Source organism: Zootermopsis nevadensis, unplaced genomic scaffold (genome assembly GCF_977971745.1).
Source record: "Zootermopsis nevadensis isolate Lab colony 2312 unplaced genomic scaffold, Znev_1.0 Znev_ptg000028l, whole genome shotgun sequence".
In the NCBI taxonomy this organism is placed as follows: Eukaryota; Metazoa; Arthropoda; class Insecta; order Blattodea; family Termopsidae; genus Zootermopsis; species Zootermopsis nevadensis.
Window position 1 is genome coordinate 9,095,991 of NW_028259160.1, and position 23,673 is coordinate 9,119,663.

A 23,673-nucleotide genomic window follows, 5' to 3' on the forward strand; every position below is an offset into this window, starting at 1 on the left:
TCAAAGATACTTACTTCCTCCATCTTCAGGGTGCCCAGCTACTTTAACAAGGTGAACCGATCGGATATAGGCCAAGGAACGGGTACCTTGACAGAAGTTTTTCCTAGTGTCCCTACATTTATCATAAAAGAATGTCGAGATAATACTTTAAAGTAGACCACAAACCACTTCCTTTCGCATCCATACCGATTCATTATTCGCAAACATTATACAACTTCTCATTCTTCATTACATAACTACAGGAATTGATACAGCATCGTAAAATAACCGAAAAACAACCTACTGGAGCTGGAATCAGGTTCTTCCCGCATAAAGACAATTATCACAAGGCTAAAACTGTTTTGATCGCAATATGACATCGGTACAACTGAACATACAAGCATCCAACGCGTTGTCATATTGCCTGTCAAGACGCCAACTTAATTTTTGGTTTGTATGGAAATGTAAATCCATAAAAACTGCAATATTTACCTTGCTCATAATTTGTTCACTCATGGTACTGCTGCAGCCAGAGGGCTAAGGTAATATTTATTACAAAAAGTATTTGTCTTCATCCGGCTCTCCATATTTGCAGATGAACATGAGGCACAAGGAAGCCGGCAGGTACTGTGGTCTCATACACCCAGCAAGGCTTTAAGGTTCCTACGTGAATCAGCAGCTTATTGACACTTCAATTATCAGCCTACTACTTGCTGAATGTGACGTTATTTCCAGGGAATATAAGAACACACCCTTTGAAAAATATTCTATATCGCCCACACTTTACATTCATGAATTTTAACGCAGCCACATCCTTTATGTAAATCCATAATAATACAGCGATGAACGACATACTGGTTTTCTGGGTATCTCACCTCGAGCGCCGTAGTTGAGTGACGCAAGGAGATCTGCTTCTATTTTGGAATAAAATAACTAATTCGCATCTGAGGATGGCTCTATGTAGTAACAAGGCCATGCAACTGTATCTCCACACCCCCATACGGCTTGTGGGTGTGATGTTTAATTAAGCACAGGATTAGCTTTGTGTGTTTTGGGGATGTTGTGATGCGGTACTGAACTATGAAAATAATTGTGAAATACGCTTGTTGGTGAAATGTAAAACATTGTCTAGGCGGTCCATGGCAAATTAAAAACTTTCGTATGATAAGAATTGTGTATTTATATACATTAAAGTATTGAGCAGGCGCCGGTAAGCAAGGACTCGACCGTCCGCCCGTTGATAAAGCATCTAGTAGATACTGGTAAGCCACATTTCCTGCGTCTGTGTTACGTTTGCTTTCCTTTTGCCGTACGAACGGAAGGCTTTGTGATATCACGTCTTTGGGTGTATATGTCCGTTCACCTTCAGAATAAAACATGTAATATTCACGAATCTATATGAAACGTGCAATTAAATGTTCATCGAATACAAACACTCGAATGCAAGAATATTTTGAGTGGGTTTATCTATATTTCATCCCGCATGTGTTGAAGGATCGGCGTTTTAAGGCCTTTTTTGGTGGCAAATTATAAAATAGGAAAATATAGAAAGCAATAATCATATGTTTCTTTCTGAGACGAATTAATCACATTCTGTGTTAATCTATTGTAATTTTGATTTTGCCTACTCCAAATTTACTGTAATATTTTAAAATTAATTTCTCAAAAATGGAGAAATTTATGTACAGGTAAAGTAAGTTATATCTGTCATTCTGTACGTCAACATTTTTATACCAATTCTGCCGATTTTCACAGCCGACAGGCAATAAGAAGCACCTCTGGAGCGATAGCCAGTTTACACGTGGCTACACGGCGCAACATACCACAACAGTCATATTATGTTGACCAGTTATTCAACATCACATGAACTATAGAGGCTGTATACCGTCAAATTCATTATGATTATAATACTGAAGAAAACCATGGAAAATGTTTATGCCATCTAACGCACTGGTCATTTTTCAAACCGTAAAACCCCCCGATATATAATAACCATTAATATTACTTTTCGGTAATTTAAATATAAAAGATGTGACGGTATTCGCTGAAGAGATTGGACAGCCCTGTTTCGCCACCTGTTGGATCCCAGCGCCCGTAGTAGCAGGAAATGCTTGGCGAGATCTTACATGCATAATTCATCCTCATTACCGTCAAATGTCTGCCAGTGCATATAATGAGGCAGTCGCATCTAAACAGCCGCAGGTCGCTAATGAATATTATGTTGACTGAGATAGAGTTATGGACATAGCATCGGAATTATTTCTGCCAGTGATGTGAATGGCAACGGACTGGGTGGCCGGTGTTCGATACCCCTTGTAAGGTACTGCCCCCGTATTTCCATCGAGGAACTGAGGAAAATCACAAAAGTCTCCCCAGTCAGGATAGCGTATCTCCGGGTCGAGATTTGATAGGAACCTCCCGAATACGAAGCAGAGTGCTAACCACTCGACAGCGACTTCGCATCGGACACAAAGGTATACTATGTTATTAACTGGCAAAAAAAAAAAAAAAACATAGTTCGACTGTTGTTTGGGACATTGTCAATCGTCTTGATTATCTGCTAAAACACACAACATTTCAGCGATAGGATCTGTTTCCGTTTTTGTGTGAGGGTGTGAGAGAAGGGTGTCTATGCTGGTGGGTCCCTTAGACAGAGCTAGTCTCCATCACTCCAGGAGGAATCCTCCTCTCTTACCTTCCCTTATGACGGAGACAGTCCAGTAGCCGAAACGTTGCATGTGTTTTTATCAGACTGAAAATCTGAAGAGAAATAGAAAGACCGTCGGAAGATAGTATTGCCTATAGATTGGATGATAGACTGATATTAGAGCTGATTTTCATGAAATAGTACGTGAAGGTGTAGATTCGGCTGAAGTGGTTCAGAACCGAATGCATGAATCATGATCTAGAAGTCAGGTGGTGTGAAAATGCAATATTATGTTGTTATTTTATGTTACTCCTGTTTTGGTGGTCTGGCGGCACGCTACTAGCCAGACCGGAGCATGCAATAGGAAGCGGGATGTCTGTCCATCGTCCCAACGACTGTTTGCTTCTCCAGAAGGAATCTGCTCAACTGAATAATCCCCAAGTTAGACATTGTTCCTAGGTGACCTTGTGTTCCGGAGGTCGGCGTGTGCAAACTTACTGCTGGGGATGCCCTGTCAGCAGACGGTAAAAAAAAGAGGAAGAAGAAAAAGTAAAAATCTGCTGTCTTTAGAGCAACGGAATCCCGCTCCAAAGCGCCCGTACACAGTGCTACACAGCCCCGCCTCGTTTCTTTGAAATCCCTGTTCGAGCAGTAGGATTATTCACGTCATAGAACACACCCACTTAAAGCACGCGAAAATTTAATTCTCTTTGTGAAATCCGGTTACAGATTTCGATTTGATTAGATTTCATTTTGTGCAACCGGATGTGTTATCTCAGCCAAGTATTGCATTCGGAAGGCCCTCTTGGTGGCTACTCGAATCTGCCTGACGACTGCTAGGATAGACGTCCTTCACTGGGTACGACAGTTTCCTCACCATCTTTCATAATCACAGACTTCGTAAGTTTCACAGTAAACAGTAGAAACAAAGGTAAAATTCTGAGGCACTGTCAGGACAGAAAGGGAGATTCAATACAATAAAAAAATCTCATATTCCTGTAACGAAGTTAGATGGATTTTATAACCAAACTCGTTTTCAAAGGAAATACGTTATGTAAACACGAAGCGCCTAAAACACGGCTGCGCGGCGTGTCACATACGGAAGAGATTTCTCTGCGTGTATTCATGAAATGTACATTAGTTGTTAAAGTGAGACAACGATTATATAAAACTTCACGTATAAAACACAGCACAAAATGTCTGTCGTATTAAGGACCTCAAGTTCTGTTCTATTTCTTTTTCTCTCTGGTGTATGTACACTTGATACACTTCTATTTACTTCTAGTTAAATTCAAAATGGCAATCCATGTTGGGTTATTTATATTTGGCCCATTTATATTAGAAAGGAATTTTAACATTTATTGCAGTCCGTGTTTTTCAAAATCCGTTCATCCAGAATGGCCTTGTTGTAAGCGTATGGCAAGCTAATGGGCGTAAGTGCGAAAGAAACGTGTTCATACTTTCCACGTGTGGAAACATTGCAGCAAAAGCCAGACCAGAACTCCATGTAGACGGAGAATGTAAATGAGACGGCCCTTTGAACACGTTTCACTGGAAATCGATTTAAATCTCTCCGATTGTTAAGAGTAGAAGTGATCGTTTTGTTGATGCGGAATACTCGTGCAATTTGGCGTGGCATGAAATACGGCATTACATCAGCTGTAAATATAAACGCGCAATTAAAATGTATTATGCGTTACGGTGCACAATTTTCAAAATAAAAGAAAAAAAACAACGCTAATAGCAATAAATAATAAGGTGACATATTGTTAAATACGCATCACACACAGACAGATATTAGAACAGCTATTCAGAAGAAAAAGAAAAACATGAAGGCAGAAACACCTGAAAAAATACAGCAGAGTGACAGAGCATACCTGTAACCGTGTTAGCCGGACTAACACGGCTAACACAGTAAACATGAACGCTCTTCCCTACTCGCAGCACGGTTAATGAGAACACAATACAAGATCTCACCGCAATTTTCTCACATTTAAATGTACAAAATTGCTACTTAATTACGCTGTTAAACAGTAACCTGACTTTGCAGCTCACCTTTGATAAGAACTTCTTCAATGTAACATTTCGGGCATATGACTGAAGTCTTAAATCATGCTTAATCGGCATAACTGACTTAACACCTCCCTACTTCACCCTCACCCTGCCGTCTAATTTCCCTTCCCCTCAATTTAAAGTTCCTTGGGTGTCTTTTCAAACATCTCGGCAGCCTCAATCAGAGTTTAGGAGATTCTGTCCGATTTAAGGATGAAGTTGTTCCGCTTTTGGTACGTCTGTTTAATCTCTTTAAGTAGTGCGAGTAACTCACAGCCATTTAACAAGCTGTGAGCTACGTAATTTTTCTATCGAAGTTTTCCAACCTGTCGTCACTTCGAAACTAGATCAACCAGCTCTTAAGGTATGTGGTAAGGAAATACATTCATCACACACATAATTTTTGTAATTAGCCTATTTATTTACCGAAGTTATGGCTTTGTAGTTCGTTAACGACGCATTCAGTAGTGGCTCAGATTGTGTAATGAAGTGTGATATAGCAATTGATGAAGCTGTAATGTACTAATTAAATATACTGCCCGTCATTTGCCTGGAGGAGTTTAGATAAACTGAAAACTTATCAATAAGGATGACCGGTCTCTGGGCTGAGATTTGAAGCCCGGTCCTCCTGAAAACGAAACGGAATTGCTAAACACTCAGCCGCGACATTCGCTTTGACTATCACGTTTGTTCTTTCAGACAAGAAATCACAAACGATTGCGTCGAACTGGCTGTTGGATTCACTTACCTTGGAAATGAATGTTGGCTCTGGCCGAAATTCCACTACACTTGAATATTGTCCTGTCTCTTCCTTAACCACACATGTTTCTTACACGCGCGTTTCTCGACTCTGAGTAATTGGTATAATTAAACGCTGTAGAGGAAATGAGATACGGTAGTTTATTAAAGGATAATAAACGTTTTATTCTCCCTCAAGAACGTAGAGTTATCGGAAAACACTCTGCAGTGTTTCATCACAGCAGATCTCCTACGACAAGCCGTGTAACGTACCTTGATGTCTCCAGAAGACTCGCTCAATAACTGAAGTTCCGTCGAGTCGGGCGCTAGCTATACGCTAGCTATACTCAGCAGCACGTCTGTCCCCACCACCAACCAGAACTTATCCCTACCACCACCATCATACCAACTTTCAATCATAACAAACTTTCTTTCTATAGTCGCTTTTATGATTTCCTATTCTCCCACCAAACATCACTACGTTACAATTCACACCAATAAGACGTCTTTGCTGTTAATAACTGAAGACTTGTTAATCGATTCCAGTGAAATGTGTTTCAATTGACACAAATTACGCAAAAAATAATCAAAACATTTTCCTTTACTCTTGTGACTTCGTTTGTTTCGTTCTGTTGAAATTATTTTCCTCGTAAAGTATGTCAAAACGTTTTCCCGCTAGTACCAGGAACACAGAGGGCAGAAATTACGTAAGTTGCCTGTTTGTTTGTGATGGATGACGAAATTTCATGCGTTGGTTTCCGAACCCATAACCCTTTAATCCATTTCTGACATTGTGGCTGTAAGCTATTAAATAATATATTTTTATTATACTGTGAATCAGTGTATCTCAGTCAGCAAACTGACTGTGAGCTGGTAGTCAGGAGTTCGATTCTCGGAGTCGGCAAGAATTTTTCTCCTTGTCGCCCGTTCAGTCCAGTCTATGGCCCACTCAGCCTCCTATCCAGTGGGTGCCGGGGAAAAGGCGTCAGGAGTGTGAAACTGATCACTCTTTTAACATGTCGCTTGAATTAATTAGTTTTAGGGTTGTTAGAAAATTTCACAATTTTTATTTTATCTCAGTGATTTTGTTCCGACTCGAAATTAAACATATGACAATGAATCTTATGAACGCGCAGTGCATTCTCTTAGATGGGGGATCGGCTTTTCGCATCTGCTCTACTGTTACATTACAGAACATTAAAATACAGAACAACATGGACGATTCCAGAAGTTTTCGAACAACCTGCCTCTTCTAACGCTTGGCCAAAGACTTTCTACCGGGTTTGGGTTATAGAAAATATAATGCAATGTCACATACACAGAACAGCATACATACCACACAGAGTGTTTTTCTGTCTGTAAAAGATCTGGGCCAATTTCCTACTGATTATTCATTGTGGCCACGTTTTGTTTTAGGCTGGTTGTCTGCATGACAACTCACAGAATTCATGGAGCAGCGTCCTTCTCGGAAATCTGATTGTCTTCAGCTGGTGAAATTTCCTGCCTTTTATGGGCCCTGAAGATTCATGTCCGAGTTCACAAAAGCCCGCCACTGGAACCCCTTTAGATCCAATTGCATGCAGACACCCTCACATCCCAGTTCTTTAATCCCTTGCGACCGAATTCAGGGATTTGTAAATCAATGTTTCCAAAACCGGTAACCGCAACCTCTCCAGGGAGTCTTGAATCTTTTGTCAAAGGACTGTTTTTCCAATCGTAATACATAAAAACAGACCACGTTAAACTATAATCATACAATTTAACAGGAAAAGCAACACTGCTTTATAGATGAGGTTTCTCGTTAATCACGGCGGCGACTGTGAAGATGATTTCTGGTGTGATGCGCGTGGAGTCTGGTAGAAATGTTACAGACTTCGCGTCATCAAAGCGATGAGTAGTAGTGACTCATCGCCCTGATGATAAAAGCAGCAAGCACCTATGAAGCGTCGGAAAACTTGTACCAGACTACACGGCGCAACATCCCAGAAGACAGTCAGTCACCTTCCTACTTCATAGGTGTTATAAGGTTTATTAAGACACTTTTGACACCGCAAATGACAGTTTAAACAATTGTTTCAGGTTGGGAGCTTGAAACTTTTTATGTCGCTACATTGGAGCCTCAGATCAACAGAGTTTGGTGACAAATGCTCTAGATTCGGTGTGCATACAATTGTACGTCTTCTTACATTTCTCTGGCGCCTTCTGCCTCTGTGTACAGCATGCCTTGACTAAGACAATCGCATTCTGTGTTCGAAGTTTTGTTAACGAACACTTATCATAGGATCACAGTGTCAGCATGAACATAAATCAACATTGCGTTTATGACTCTGCTGCATGTAGAACAGGCTGTTCGATTCCCAGAAATGTCACTATGTAATTTCTCCAGAACAAGAATTCAGGCCAAGAATGCGGACTGGTCGAGATATAAGATAAGCTTGTGGGCGGTAGTGACAAACATTTGTCGGAATAATTTCTTCCTCGATAGTATGCAAATGAGGGCCTACTTTAAGAGATAAAGCGATAGTCCTAGTGGAGTCTGTCTTATAACTTGCAGCGGTCTACCCTGGACTGAGGAATATGTTACTGGCTCTAAAAGTACAACGCAAAGCTGCCCGCTTCCGTTCTTTGTCTTGTTTGAAGACACTGGATCAACTTAACGCATTCCTTTTTGCGTACTGTTGAAAAGTTTATTGACATGTTTTATTTGATTCAGTTGTATTGGCTATTTGTGAAGCTAAAACATAAAAAATAAGGGTTTAAATTAAGTTCAGAGGCAATCTGTAACGATTGTAACCGTTTCTTAAATTATTTATTACAGTCGTAAGAGGGGATCGGTGAGGAGGTAAGTGTTTGAAAGAGACGATTATAGCCTATTTCAAAGTAATATCAGAGGAAAACTACAAGAAGTTACAGTCAGGCTAGCTAATAGCAAAGCCGTTTTGTGAACAAAATGTAATTATGTAACTTTAGCGCTACAGTAACCTGCTTGGTTACAGTCATGCCCCGTGAAGGATTTTCACCTCTATACCAGAGGTTCCCAAAGTGTGGGGGCGCCCCCCTGGGGGGGGTGTTGTTTGTATAAAAACCTTTTTTTAACGAAATATGGAGAAACATTTTATTGATCCTTTGCTTGGTTGAGGCAGTTTAGTTGTCTTACAGTGCTGTATACTCATAGCTAAATTTTATGTCAAATCTGTTTGCTTGCACTTGTTCTGGAAGGGGGCGTGAAATTTATGAAATGTTTTAAGGGGGCGCAAGGTATAAAAGTTTGGGAACCTCTGTTCTATACCATTGACCACGCAGCCACCGGTCTTAGCAGTTTCTGTATTAAGATGTTGAATCATTTCCATTGTGTAAGAATGGACATGACACGTTCCATTTTGCATCGCAGTTTTTGTCTTACAAATTGTGATGTGAAGAGACTTGAAACAAAGAGGAACGCAGACCGTAAGACGTATTCTTATACCCACGCTGTTTGCACTAGTGCTCGCTCCAGGATGTTTTCCTGTGTGCTATTTTCATTCATACGAACTGCCTTTCACGAGTGGGTGGACACTGTGTATCGCTGCTTGCTCGAGGATTGTGTAATAACGCTGAAAGCCATGACCACGAAGGTTTGGGATCATTATTGAAACTGATCGGATTTGATCCAATGATTGTTTAAGAATGTTGTGTCTACCTGAGGGGTTGTTTAAGATAATTGTATCCAATGAGGATGAAATGAAAAGCGAAATGTAGGGAATATGGGGTGAGATGAGAAATACACACAAAATTTTAGTTGGAAAATTTGAAGAAGAGACCATATGCAAGAACTTTGGCGTTTGAAGGATAATATTTAAATGCATTGAAATGAATAGGATGTGAAGTGGATTCATTTGGCTCAGGACATAGTGTGGTGGCTGGCTTTTGCGAACACATTTAACCTTCGAGCGCTTGTTTCAAAGAAAATTACAAGCTCAGGAAGTCAGCAAAGTAATAAAATACGTACGGTATGCAGTAAAATAATTTTAAGAGTTTAAATGTCGCCCAAACAATGGTGGTTGGATGTAATTTTTGGCATTCAGAATCTGGCAACTGCTTTGTTAAACCGTTGGTTCATTGTGAACTGGGTTTCAAGCTGTCGCATCACATGCATAGATTGTTTGATTATTTCCAACATTTACATTATATCAAATCTAAAACTTCTTGACGATGGTGAAGAGTCAATTGAATAAAAATTTACTTGGATATTATCCATCGTCTAGTAATAAAACGTAAAAAACGTAAAACGACGTTTCGGAGATGGGGCTCTATCTCCGTCTTCAGGTTCCTACTCAGTTGGGCCCACTAGATAGAGCTAAGTCCGGAGATAGGGATTAGCTCTATCTAGTGGGCCCAACTGAGTAGGAACCTGAAGACGGAGATAGAGCCCCATCTCCGAAACGTCGTTTTACGTTTTTTACGTTTTATTACTAGACGATGGATAATATCCAAGTAAATTTTTATTCAATTTACATTATAGGTTACTTAGTGTTAAACTGTGGTATGATTCCGTAACTTATAAATTACATATAAGAAAACGGCCGTGGATTATTTTAATGTGATATTACAGAACTTGTGGAAAACCACGAGAAGTCTTGGTCAGTGTAGTGAGCTACCGGACTGAAATTTTGGCCGGATACCTCCAGAATTGGAAACAGGAAAGTCTGTCACTTGGCCTCGCTCGTTCGTATATCCCTGCCATGGACGTAGTGAAGGATATTATGTAAACTGTTTGCTTTTTCCACAGAAATTTCATGTAAATTGTTGCATTCGCACTTTATTGCGACCTTAGCATTTTTCTTCATTTGCATTATATGATTACTGTGCAAATAAAACATATTTAATGATACTGCATTGTTGTAACTAAAAGTAAACAATGGGAATTTGTTGTTTAAAAGCGTATGAGAAAGAAGTTATGCAAATGCAGGCGTAGATAACTGGAAGAAATAAATGATTGTAGCTTAAATTTATTCGTGTACCACCTGCAGTGATAATGTTGTTTAATACTTCTGTCTTGAGAGAAAGGATTTATTGATATGTGCAAATATGTAGCTACTGTACTATGTCAATGTAATCCAGTTTTTCTCCAGTTATGGTACAATTAATTTTCCTAGTTATTTCTGTTCTATATTTCAGCATTTGATTAGTTATGTTTTCTCGACTTTCACCTAGATTAGAAAGGGGCCATTTCATTACATATTTCCTAGTACTGACCGCAGTCAGTAGAAGGAATGAGTCAGTTTATGACTCCTAAATGCAATTTGAACTGCTGACCAATGATTAGATAATGACCATCCTGAATACAGAGGATTGATTATTTGTCAAGTCATTGACATTAGTAAATGGTAGTAAGGAAGGTTATACACACATGTAAGCTGACGTGGTCACATGTCTTTTGGAACCTGGCTTATCCAGTTAAGTAACCGAATACGAATTATCAACATCACTGATACCAAAGCCCTCCATTTTACACAATCCTGAGTCACATCCTACGATCCGTAATCGTGTAAGTCCGCGTGTTTCTTGTTCTTCCAAGCTGACGTTTACCCCACTAAAATTCTGCATGCATACGTTCATAACCACGATCAGCCACCTAGATTTCACCACCATAATGATCGTCCATTTGTGTTAGTCATGAAGTTTCCGGCGATGTAATATCAGAAATCGCTGTTACTTTATTACCCTTGGTTCAAAATATTTTCCCGAAGACTTTGTTTTCAAACATCAGATAACTGTGCTTCGTGACGCGCATCCCTGTGTGATGATGTGCACTTCAAGCATCTCCGTGTGTAAGGTGACGATGATCGTACAACTCAGCGGTTTTAATCAGAATGCGCTGTATTGACGTTCTCAGAATTCCTGCGGTCCAGTGTCATCTGCCACGAACAGGAAATGTTTCAGTATGCATTTAGACGTACCAAAATTCTTCCAGATTTCTTCAGGCAGTTAATACATTGCGAATCATAGCACCTAGAATAGTACACTGTCACTTTGACTCTAAACAGAGAAGGCTAGCACAACAGCAACGTGTCTTAATTTCCATTAAGGATATGCAAGGTTTGAATACTGAACGGTGATCATGTTGTTCTCCTCAGTCCATAGTGCCGAATTCCGTGACAAGACCTAAAAACAGAGCACGATTTCCTATTTTACACCCTTGGGAATCATTCTACTGTAGGCCTATATCCTATTGTGCTTCATTTTCTTCAAACGTTCAGCGTCTTCCTACAGAGTAGATAAAAATTATCTTAATTACGTGACATAAAAATGCTATTAATTGTCTGATACTGTTAAATTATAAGATTATTAAAATATTAATTAAATGTATGTAGATGGCATATCTAGAGTTTGGAACTTAAAGGATTTGTCTTTATGCAGTGAAAGTATTTTCAATATAACACGCAAAGAACGTTGAGAGTGTGTATCCAGTGTCTAAGAACACTGGACACAGACGGTACAGAATCAATTAGAAATCCTCAGAAGCTGGCCGTAAGTTGCGGCAAGGCAGAGATGTCTCACCGATAAATGCCCTTCAACAGACATAAGGAAGTGGTACGTTCTTTGAACGTTTTCTTGTTGTATTCTTTTCTTGACCACGAATTTCAAACACTGCGCAGTATACCGATAGGTTTTCAGTTCTACACTTAAAATATCATGTAAAGACAATTCCCCTGTAGAAACAGAGAACACTGTGGTATAGAAGCAGCCATTAAGTACCTAGGGGGACGGACTCACGTCATGATCCATGTTCATTTCTTTCAACCTGGAACTGCGTGTTAGGCCAGGGCGACATTTTTGTTTTCAAGACTACACCCGGGCTCGGACATCTCAAAATAAGCAAAGACCTCGTCTGCTGGACTGGTTTGGTTGGTTTCTCTCGCAACCTGTTCGTGCCTTTTGTTTCATAAACGCAGATTATATTACGAAGTAGTCGCATGGCAAATACAGAAGAATAAGGCGATGTAATGCTAAAAGAAACTTAATTAATTCGTCCTTCCGTCGGCATTCACTTATTACAGCACACGTGTTCTTCTTGTAGTGTGAAGTAGCAGTTTGGTTGCTGTTTCACTGGCATGCAGACAAATGGCGATCATACACGGGGTAGACAGCATAGCGCCATTACTATTCGGGTGACCTTGAGTTGAAATATTTCTGAATATTTGTAATTTTTAATTGTATTTGATGCAGAAATTCCCGATTTGCGATACTCGTTCCCACGCTTGTAGTGAATGAATGACGTCTTCAGTGATCCCTAGATGTCTACGAGGTGCTGAAAATTATGTTTACATTTCACTAAAACTACAGAACAAAAGCAAACAAATTTTTCCCCTGGCTCTAAGAATAGAACATAGTGTCGGGCTGGTTACTCTCTTTTTCGCTGCTAATGCATACGCACATGCAGTCATAATAAATAGTGGATACGGATTCCGGTACTTTGAGAGACGAATCTGAGGATTTGATAAATGTATCATGTCGTTAGAGAGCCGTTGTATTTGTTTTGACGATGTTCCGTGATATATTAGAGAAAACTTTAAAAATTTCTTGCTAAACATCCTTGTGTCAATTATTTAGACAGAACTAAATTAAAAAAATGTCTGACGTCTGAACTGTATCAGACTAGCTAATAAATCCGTTAATAATGCGACAGAATTAAAATACTAGAGAACGAGATTGACAAATGAAAATTTTGATTCATTATTAATTGAGAGCGCATTGCTGCTATTTTTCCGAATGCTTTACTCTCCTATATGGTATTGATAAACCTAAATTTAAAATATATAAAAATATAATATCACGTGCATGTGACACTTGAGAGATCGCTCATCTAACTTAAGGCCAGACATTGAGAATGTCTTGAGTAATTATTGTTGAGGAACATATTTGGATCTATAAAAGGTAAAATAACGATAGGAGGCATTTTAAAAGTTAGAACCTGCACAAGTCGCAAAATGAGGATGTGAAATGTGTCTCTCCTTCTGACTCAGTTTTCACATGTAAAAGAGTGTATAGAATTTGATACATTTTGGTGTCACATCTGAACACGAAATTTCAAGAAAATATAGTTTTCGTTCGTATTAATTCAATACAATAATCGTTAAAACTAATATATAACCTCACCACTTTAGTCGTGCAAGAATTGCTACGCAAAATATAGATGTCATTGAGATATACAGTATTATTATTATTAGCTTTGCAAAAAATTAGATTTTCATCTGCAACAATTGTTCATAAAATACAATAAGGCATGTGAAGGAGTATTGAATGCATTTCATAAATATGCGTGGAGCGGAATGGACTGCGCATTTCATGCGTGTTAATATTGAAGATGTAAAATGTATAAAGAATGGGCTTCTACTTCATGTATCTCTGATGTTTGTGTATCTTCTCTGTGTTTTATAGGAAGGATGGACAACGGCATTAGTCACAGCTCCGATGAAGACACGGTAAGCCCAGACACTCAGTGTAGTATTTATACAAGTGTTTCCTTCATAAGATTGTGTACTATTTATTGTTTCTTTCTTTATATCTTTATTTGGTATAGACTAGGCGTTCCAAAATAAAAGCTATGTTCGGTAGTTAATTTTATGATAAGGCATACTTCCAATTTCGTTTGATTGAGAAATGTTTTTGGAATCAGTTCAATCATCCAGTCATTAGCTGACTTTTAGTGAAGAAGATACATAATTGAGAAAGTAAATTATAATAAATATCACAGATAATATTTTAACAAAACTATAAAATGAGTCAGAGTTTCTTTTTATTAGTCAACGCAAACGTTTTTCGTAATTCATTATTCTTTTGAATTCTTTGCCACCATTCGTTGTTTATTGAAACGCAACCCCGAAGATGTTCTTAGTACTAACACTATTCTACCTCAAGGATATATGACCAAGACATGTAGCAGAACAGTTATGTATTTGTGTGTCTACGCTGCTGTCATAGCAACAGCCTATCATCATGTTATTAACAATATGTGGGGCAGTTACGTAAACACTGTGGAATTTCTGTCGTTACATAAGTTTTATATTTGTGCAAGTGCGCTTAGTCTGAGTGGAAAAACATCTTGTCAAGTTAAAGGATGGTATGTAGAGTTTAAAGAAATCAGTAGCTTGAAAAAAGGACGCAGTTTAACCTTAAATATAGAAGAAGGAACTAGTTTTCCCTTGAAAAAATGTTTAACAATTTGATGACAGGGTCCTTGCGTTCTAAGACACGCGCCATCTTCGATTGCTTGAACACAGACGTCGGTGGTTCGAAATCCGCTTAAAGCCCTTTTACGTTGTATTGTCCTATGATGGGCCGACACCACATCCAAGAGCCCTTACAGATATCTAAAGGGTTTGTAAATACAGTTACTGATCTATGGAAAAGTCCAGAAGCCTAATCTGCGAGAGAAAAATAAATTACGTAACACGAATTATACGGCGCGAAATAAGTGTAACAGCCGACAATCAGTGTCTGTAAATTAAGGGGTCGATTGCAGAAGATGAATACCTTGACAAACATATTTGCCGTGGAATATCGCTGTCTTCTGATATTTTTCGCTGTGCAGTCTGATGAATATTGACCTATCTTCATTCTTGACGACGTGAGAACCTGAAATATCACATATTTAAAGTGTGTTTTTTATGTCGGAGATGTTCCATTAAAACCAAACGAATTTAAAAAGTTACGTAAATAGCTTGATAATCAGCCACTAAAATAAATTTATTGTCTGTGGATTTACGACAGCCGTTCGAATCCTGGCTTTGAGATTATATTTCTTTTTCTTCTTTAATGTCCAGATCGGGTTACATTAACCGTGTTCTGTTGGAAATCGCCAGTTAGAAAGTGTTGTATGATGGTCGGTTTTCCCTGGGTGCTGAAGACGTGGTGCTCTGCTTTCCAGTTGCAGATTACGAGGCTTGTTGGATGTCCGGATCGCTTCGTAATATACTAACTGCCAGTTTCTGTATCCACATAAAAACATAACTTCTCTCTCTGTCGAACTTTTTAATTTAATTCAAATATTTTTGAATTAGTAAGAATTATATGTTTGACTATACTGTAATTTCGGGGTTCTCAACCCAGTGCTCGCCGATAACTTCTGAGCGGCCCGCGTAAACATTTTGTGATACTGTTTCACTCTCTATGGAGAAAAATAGTTATTTGATGTCAGAAAACAGGTATTATTAACCTTGTGAAGATCACTAACCAACGTATCCGAGTAATAAGGATGTATTATGCCATCTTTGAGGTATGAACTGAACTGAACTTGGTCTTCAGAAGGTTCGTGGCGTCAGTATAGTACAATAATTATCACTGTGAGCAACTGTAGAGCTAAATGAAGAGCATTAAGCTAAAAACTAGGACGCGTCTCGTCGATTAATACTTAGAATGATGAGTGCAATTTCTAACAGAAATTAATCCTGATGTTGAATGATTGCAGGTATCTTACCAATGATTGAAATTAGTAAAATTTTCAGTCTGCTTACAAAAATAATCCTAATTTAGTAGCATTTTTATACACCGTCATGACGTTGGAATAATATGCCCTCATTTATAAACCTGTAGTCCGCCAGTCAATAAGAAATTCTGAATGTGGCCCCGGTCTAGAGAAACCAGCAAAGCCTTCGTACGTGCTACAGTCCTGTCAGTGTTATATTCAGTGGGTGAGTGACTGGTTCCCCCTCACACCCTAAGCATTTAGGGTTCACTTTAATGTTCACTTCTCAGCTGTTTTGTTGGCTGGATACATGTGGCTCAGGATAAAACATCAGAAATATTGGACATTATAACAGAAACCGTGTTTGACTAATTGAACATGTGTTTCCGTTGCAGCGTTATTGAAACTTCTTTGTATAATTAAAAAGGGAAGACACAAATAGGCAGACTAAAGCACAAATGAGACGATAATATTAAAGTGAAACTTATATAAATACGGTTTGAAGGTTTGGAATGGATCGAACTGCCTGTCGACAGAGATTATATGAACACATTTAAAGTTCTTGGTTCCATAAAATGTAACTAATAAGTTAACCTATTGAAGGACTGGCAGATTCCCAAGAGGTCTTTTGAGACAAGGAAGTATTGAAATATTTACAGTTTATTTTCAAACAGACCCAAATGTTAAATTAAATTCATGTTTAAGATTGAAATTTCTTACCCATAAAAAGTGAAATTTCTATATATGTATTTGACTGGACATGAACTCAGGTGTAATGTAGTTATGTGAATATATTCTAGTCCACATTCAGTTGTCTGAAGGAACCGTCCAGGCCGAACAGGTCCTCCTGCGTCTTCGGTCTGCCCCCGACTCGCTTCTTCTCGTCCGATCGGTACATCTCGCCCTCCATGAGCCATCCACGTCGTGCCTCAACTTTCTTCTTCCATTCTTCTGTAAGAGAGATGTGATTTCAGGTTCTCACGGCGGCGAATATAAAGATATCTATCTTCTGGGATATTGTCCCGTGTAGTCCGGTAGAATTGCACAAGAATTTTTGAAGTTCGTATTGCCATCATCATGAGGACAATGATGGAGGCAGCAGAATCTCTGAAACAATGATAGACTTCTACCAGACCTCACGGAGAAATATCCCAGAGCAGCCATCTCGAAATCAAGGAGTTACTTCACACACACCCACACCCTGAAGGAAGCTGTTTATTTTATTGACAGATTAGGGATTGGAGACTAAAGAAATATCGGAGTTACCTGTAAGCGCGGCCAGTGATCCTGCCTCTCCTCCATATTCTTGGGGTAGAAGCCTTTGTGGGACGTTTTTGTACAAAGAGTCCATGTCGGAGTGAACGAACAGCTGCAGAAAGGACATATATATGAGACATATTCGCGATTCTAGCAGCAAATGCATTTCCACCTTCTGTCTGATATCAACCAACAACCTTGATTTTCCCTTTAATTATCTTAAGTCTTGCGCCATACTCGTAATAAGAAGGAGATTCAAGAATCAAGGGCAGTATTTTGAACACATTGTTGCATTAGCAACAGCGCTCACTCAAAGAATGTTGGAAACTGCAAGGGCAACTGCTGTGGAAATCACTGAGATACTGAGTGTGGATGTTGGTCGGCCTTGGCACAAACCTCTGGAAACGATCTTTACCCCACACTCACTAGGCAAAAACGTACAACTGAAACACTCTCACAACATTCCATTGTCTCACCTTTACCTACAGTATGAACGGACCTCAGCATAGGTGCATGTCATAGAAAGAAAATGTTTCAATATTACACCCACTTTTTGGATTACCCTCGTAATTCTAGACTTGCAGAAGTTGTGTATATTTTTCTCGAAGTCTAGGGCTCTAAAGTTTTCCTTGTTTTAGTTCTATAGTAGCCACCAGGAGGCATTGGAAAGGAGGCAAGAGGGTCTTCATATTTATATTCTGAATGATTAACCGGTCTTTATATAATATATAATTTACAAGTTCGATGTTTAAATGGAAAGTGTCACATTGAGATCAACGTACCATTTTAGTAAATAAATATGATTTAACCGATTAGTAAACAGCTGAAAGAAGATCATGTTTGTCCACAGCTTCCATCCTATAAAAGTTCAAGTTATTAGGGCAGACTGGTGGTGTTTATTGGTTTCGCTTATGAATTTCGTGCAGACGTTTTGTTTATACGCTAAAGTTTTTCTTTAAACATGATAACCACGGGGAACATCGAGACATATCGAGGGCAAAATTATGCTCGCGAACTGCACGTGGGATGTGCCGGTTTTACAATAAAAATGTGCTCTCCTCTTCCTGCATTTGACATACTTCTGAGTCGTTCTGGCGTGATTTTAAGAGCATATGTAACAACATAACTCTAGAGTATCGCTACTGTCGACTTACCCTGCTTTTCATCTTCTCGTTCATGAATGACTTGAACATGTTGAACACAGTGATGATCGCTGGATTCATGTTGATATGGTTCATGCCTTTAGGACGAATTGGGTAACCATCCTAGAAAAGTGAATAATACCTTGAGAATGTTTGACGTCGTAGGACAGAATCATTTTTTATAGTGTAATAGTTCCTCAGCTCGTCCAGAAATTCGCCGCCTTTTATGTAAACAAACGATTCTTGATAATATTAGTGAAATCCCGCCATTGGTCCGTATTGTAAACCAGAAGAATCCATTCTATATTCTCACCATCTATTTTTAATATATGTTTTAACATTTCCCTGGTGTCTTTGTCTAGGACTTACGAATAGTCTTCGGCTTCAAAGAGTTTAAAGCAAAAGCAGTATTTCTCCGACGGAGGGCAAGTTTATTCGGCAATCTTTACCTGAAACAGCGTGCTAGCTTTCTTTGTTAGTGATGGGCTGAATTGTGCCATATGAGTCAAAGTTGCTTTCGAATGGTCCATCACATTCATTGTGCCGCAAATAGAAATTCGATCGTCCTCTTCAAGCAATATGTCTGCGACCATCATCTGCGCTTTGAAGACGTCCGCAATCTTCACTTTATCAGGGTCGGTAATGCCAGTCCTCATGAGGATAATCCGTCTTCCCGCGTCGTCTGGCAGAGGTAGCGGCAGCATCGTTCTGCACATTGATACGTCAGTGAACTCTCTGATGTGTCCCGACGATGAGAACAAGCGATTGACTTTCCAAGTGACAATAGAAATAACAGCAAACATGGTGTAAGGGAAGGAAATAAATATAACAGCATTTAAGAGTTGGGGTTGTCACGCTGGTGAGAATGTCGATGTTGGTCGAGGCTTTATAAAGTATTAGTAGACTATATTAATAGTACTTATAGTACAGACCCTCGGAAGGGTCACTTGACCCATTGAAATGATGAAACCCTGCTAATGTCACAGATTTATGAATCGAAAAATGTAGGCCTTCAGGCCGTTCTTCTGTCTTGCTTATTTTCCGAGCTATACAGGTTATCTTTACCGGGAATCGAGACCAGCACAATTTTGGGGGTTCTAATTTTTGTTTCTATATCTTCCTCTTTGAGACAAACACTTTTCGTCTTGGCGAAATTCTTTTATCGTGCTTAGTTTCTGAGCTACAGCAATCACTCTCACCGGCAATCGAATTCTGAACAATTTTTGTAAGCCTTTGACATAATTATGTTCTCTTTCTGTACTCAATTAATAAGCATGCCATATTTGGTGCAAATCGGTTAATCCCTTTTCTTGCTATGAGCATTTACACATACATATGGTTAGAATTTGAACTTGATATGCAAGATGACGGCAGCATCTTTGTAATCTTATATCAACCATTGACTAGCAAGATAAAAGAAAGTTAAGATATTATGAGGGCTTTCGAAGAGATAAAGACGGATTACATCAGCCTGCATTAAAAAGAGCACAGACTTGACATTTGATTGCTGCATATTCTTGTAGGCTATAGAGCTTCATCCCCAACTACATATTTTTTCTCGCTGTTGAGAGATAAATGAGCTTATTAACATAAAGAATATGTGGGCTCTGCTGCTGAAGCTTTGGATTCTGGCTTTCTGGGTTGTGATTACATCTAACTTTCTAAGTAACTTCTAACATTTCGAAGGAAATTTTCACCTCCGTGTCAAGGGTAGATAAAGCAAATGGAGACGAAACAGTTGTCCAAAGCGTTCGCAAGCATCTACCTTACTACACGGCGTCACGTGTAAGCTCACATCCCACATTAATGGCATAGTGTCCTAAGCTGTTCGGAGGAAGTGAATACATTGGCTGATTTACTTTTTAGAAGTAGGACTAGTCGTGATTTATGAGACCTAGTTGATGATAGAATAGACAACAACTAGTAGACGAGCTTTAAAATAGCCGTGTTGTACATTTCTTCTTTAATGTTTGACCATTCACGAGGTGTGAGTTCTGAAATAGACACATGTCTGTAATTGTATTCATTCATTGTTCGCCTAAACAAGACGAAAGCGAATGAAATTTCTATTGCAGTTTAGTGCATTCACTGCAGGTCCTTAATTTCATCAGAGCAGGAGCTAATATCATACAAACAATTTCCGTTGTGAAACAAAAAATGTTGTGTCAAATGTACTTTCAAAATTGATACTCACATTTAATTCCTGTGATATTTTATAGTTCTGTGACGAATTAGCGTTGCCAGAGAGAGTGTGGTTATGAGCTGTAATGTCATTGATGCCGGTAATTAAAAGCAACTATCAGTTTTTGTTCTGAATATATTGACCAAAGTAGCAATAACAATTGACACGCAAGGAATATGTAGACTATAATTTTGTCCTGTATTTGTATGTATCCATCTATAATGTATTTCTTCATGTCAATACCAAGTAGTTGGACGTAAGTACCTCACCCTAATTTGAGGATGTATTGAATCTCCGGCAACATCGGGTCGCGATTCGCGTAGAACTCCGGCAACGCGGTCCTCAGTGTGTAGAACATTTCTATCTTGGACTTGGTGCGTTCCAGAGAGAACTTACAGCCACGAAGAAATGTTATTAGCCATTGTGAGTCTGAAACACAGCAGTTGGTGTAAATGAAATCCTGTTTCTTAATCTTTAAGTCGCGCCACATCAGTTGTAACAGTTTCTGGTGTTGTGTACTGGACAGATCGCGCATGTCATCAAAGTGTTAACCGTGTTAGCCCGGCTAACACTTTGAGAAGCTAGGAATAAAAAGTATTGTGTCTTAAGAAACACTGAAAGACAGCGGACAGATGAGATAAAGTGCATCGTTATCCAGCAGCAACCAGCCAGTTTTTAAAGTTTTAATTCAGTTGAAGTAGAAAAGAATCGTTTATAAAATACAGTATAACAGTTAATATAAAATTTGTTGTCGTGCTTGAAGTATCCTTTCTCTTTTCGGTCTCCATCTTGATTTGGGGAGTATAGCGAGCATGGAGTTAATTTTCACTGATTATTAAACGGTTCACTAGAAGTATATGAGTGGTCAGCTTCGTCTCCAGAAAGGGATGCGTTGTGATTGAGCTTCTAATAGCATCGAAAATTGGCCATAGAATTAGAAACAAGTAATTTTATTGATATATGCTGTATGTACATTTACGCACAATATCGTACCCGATCTGCAGAAGAACAGCAGCAAATTTGAAATTAAATTGAGTAAAAGAAGCGTTTTTAATTTACTTAATAAAAGATACCGTTAAACCTTTTAGACTGAGAATCAATGGATTTACTTTCCCGATGTAAGAAAGCTCGACTAGTCACAGTAAAAGAGTGGGCCGGCCTTAACTGCTGAAATACTATGGTCGTGGGTTCGAAATACGTTGGATTGATGGATGTTTGTCAGTACCATTTAATGTCGCGCTGTCCTGTGTTGGAAGAGGTTCTGCGTCGGGCTAAAGGAATCCTCCCAAATGCATAAATAGATTAATGAACATCACGCAGCCTATATGAGGTGGCTAAGATTCTTCAAGAGCTGTTTTGTGGCCGTAGAGGAGTATGTAAGTAGTAAATGAAGAACGACATTGAGAATAATATTGACCAAATTTCGCACCTGCGAGTTTGCTGTGTAGGTTGACTGTGCTCTTTTTATCTGTCGGTCAACTGGTAAATTACCTGTCCTGGATATAAGATGGGGTTGTTTGGCCAGCCATTCCCTCAAGTACTTTAAATCTTGTTCCAATCTGGCAGGATCCTCGTTCAACTCCTCACGTGCTATTGCTTGCAGTTCGGCACTTAGCGGGCGGATTGCCATGTTACGTTCGCAGTGTGACTCAGAGTTGCTACCTGTAACATAATTGATGTGGCTGAAATGTTGGACATTATACGTCGTCTGTTGTTTCTCAAGACAGCGCGTTTCGGGGACTGTATCTGTGTCCATCTTCATGATAACCTGTAGCATGTTTGTAGTGCTGAGGTGTTTCGTTATGGATTCACGACACAGTTTTGAATGGCAAGCAATAAAATAATGTCAGTATTCAATTAAACATCGTTTATTGCCAATAGTCTGTGCAGAAATGTGCGTATTAGTTTAATGGATCTGGGAGCTTGAACAGATGCTGTCCTAGGTCTGTTACGGTGCTCCGTTGTGAACAAATTATGTAAGAGAACGACGTCGGTGGTCTTGGATGTTGAGTCTTATGGTCCCGCTGGTTTTGGCGTTAAACTCAGAAAATCAACATCTACATCTTCACAGCCTTGAGAACGTGAAGTTTCATGTATATACATATATGAGTATAATTTACACTATTACCCCAAATATTTTTTGAGTCGATACTGAATTCACAAACGTGATTGTAATCTATTATATAAACGTTAATTTAATTATAATTCATGAATTACCGTCTACTGATCTGCCTCTGAGAATGGCTTGTTAAAATGTACAAGCAATTGAAAAATAGCCATGAGGTGGATTGTATTATCTCACAAAAAGTCCAGAGGTGATCTTTAGAGTTGTGTTGAAATTGCAACAGTAGACTTTTTCTGCAACATTTACTTGCTTGCTGATAACAAGTTTAATTACCTAATTAACGATCCCACGAAAATCGATCGGATGTGTTATGTACTAAGAGCTTCAGTGCAACTAAATAATATTAATTGTACATAAACTGAGTAGTGGCTTCTTTACCTGTAGTGCAGTGAAGATGTGTCGGTCCAAACAGTAATCTTGCGATCAGTATAGTTGGCTGCTACTTTAGATTAGATATTTCATGCAATCTTATCTGAGGGATTAATAACACTGCCAGGCGTACAAGTAGATATAATTAACACTACTGAATGGTATAGGCCTATTTTATTTAAAATAAAAATAAAATTGATGTTTTCGCCTAGGTCCGGAGATAGGGATTAGCTTTTTCGGTTGGGCCCAACAGAGTAGGTACATCTGAAGTCGGAGATAGGTCCCATCTCCGAAACGTCGTACAATTTTATGATTTCATTAGACAATGGAAAACATTCAGAAAAATTTTATTTTCAAAAAGCACCATCTTCACAAACTTTTAGGTTTTACCTATTTTATTTCTTTGGAATAAATTGTATATTTCCTGGACCACAAGCATGTAAGTAACCTCTGTTCGTCAGAACCTGAATGTTAAAATTATTAATTTCACTCGAGCCTCACTTTTCTCTTTCCTATTCAATCAATGTTCTGGGGTCCAAATCATCGTGATTCTGTCTTATAAAACCCAACCAATTTGCTTATTCAAAACCCTACTTCACCTGGTTTTATCCCAAGTGAGTGTGTATAGCAAATACAAACATTATTATACGTTCAGTCAACATGCGCAAAATTTTAGGTTTTCAGACCAACTGGGTCTAGTGTTGATTTTTCCGCAAGTTTTACCCTCCTTTATAC

At 38.9% G+C, this 23,673-nt stretch overlaps 3 protein-coding genes across 6 annotated transcripts in view; 1 reads left to right on the plus strand and 2 right to left on the minus strand.

Moving 5' to 3' along the window:
- Window positions 1-5,780, minus strand: part of LOC110832327 (uncharacterized) — a 35,152-nt gene extending 29,372 nt beyond the window's left edge. The window contains exons 1-2 of one of the 3 annotated variants that reach the window (XM_022069224.2): window positions 5,690-5,767; window positions 5,427-5,552 (exon numbers count right to left, since the gene is read on the minus strand). The gene's annotated coding sequence lies outside the window, so the exon portion shown is untranslated. Of the gene's footprint in view, window positions 1-5,426 lie in introns of all 3 variants that reach the window. The other 2 variants (XM_022069225.2, XM_022069223.2) reach the window with 2 other exon arrangements.
- Window positions 1-23,673, plus strand: part of LOC147872343 (uncharacterized) — a 271,681-nt gene that overhangs the window by 69,950 nt on the left and 178,058 nt on the right. The window contains exon 2 of the mRNA XM_087356818.1: window positions 13,838-13,881. Within this exon, the coding sequence (XP_087212944.1) occupies window positions 13,838-13,881 (44 nt within the window). The remainder of the gene's footprint in view (window positions 1-13,837; window positions 13,882-23,673) is intronic.
- Window positions 16,506-23,049, minus strand: LOC110832333 (retinol-binding protein pinta). Of its 2 annotated transcripts, none has more exons than XM_087356969.1 (7): window positions 22,948-23,049; window positions 21,936-22,106; window positions 20,714-20,873; window positions 18,712-18,970; window positions 18,275-18,385; window positions 17,130-17,232; window positions 16,506-16,814 (listed from the first exon to the last, which is right to left on the minus strand). In XM_087356969.1, the coding sequence occupies exons 2-7, from the start codon at window positions 22,072-22,074 to the stop codon at window positions 16,660-16,662; spliced, it is 927 nt and encodes a 308-aa protein (XP_087213095.1). In that variant the 5' UTR covers window positions 22,075-22,106; window positions 22,948-23,049; the 3' UTR covers window positions 16,506-16,659. The 2 variants fall into 2 exon arrangements, with proteins under 2 accessions (XP_087213095.1, XP_087213096.1); XM_087356970.1 differs by having other exon boundaries at window positions 22,843-22,948.

Coding starts and splice junctions, on each gene's coding strand:
- LOC110832333 (XM_087356969.1), bottom strand. CDS start 22,074: ATGGCAATCCGCCCGCTAAGTGCCGAACTGCAAGCAATAGCACGTGAG. Junction 20,874..21,935: donor CCATCTTATATCCAGGACAG/GTAATTTACCAG, acceptor GCTGTGTTTCAG/ACTCACAATGGCTAATAACA. Junction 18,386..18,711: donor AAGCTAGCACGCTGTTTCAG/GTAAAGATTGCC, acceptor TCACTTTTCTAG/GATGGTTACCCAATTCGTCC.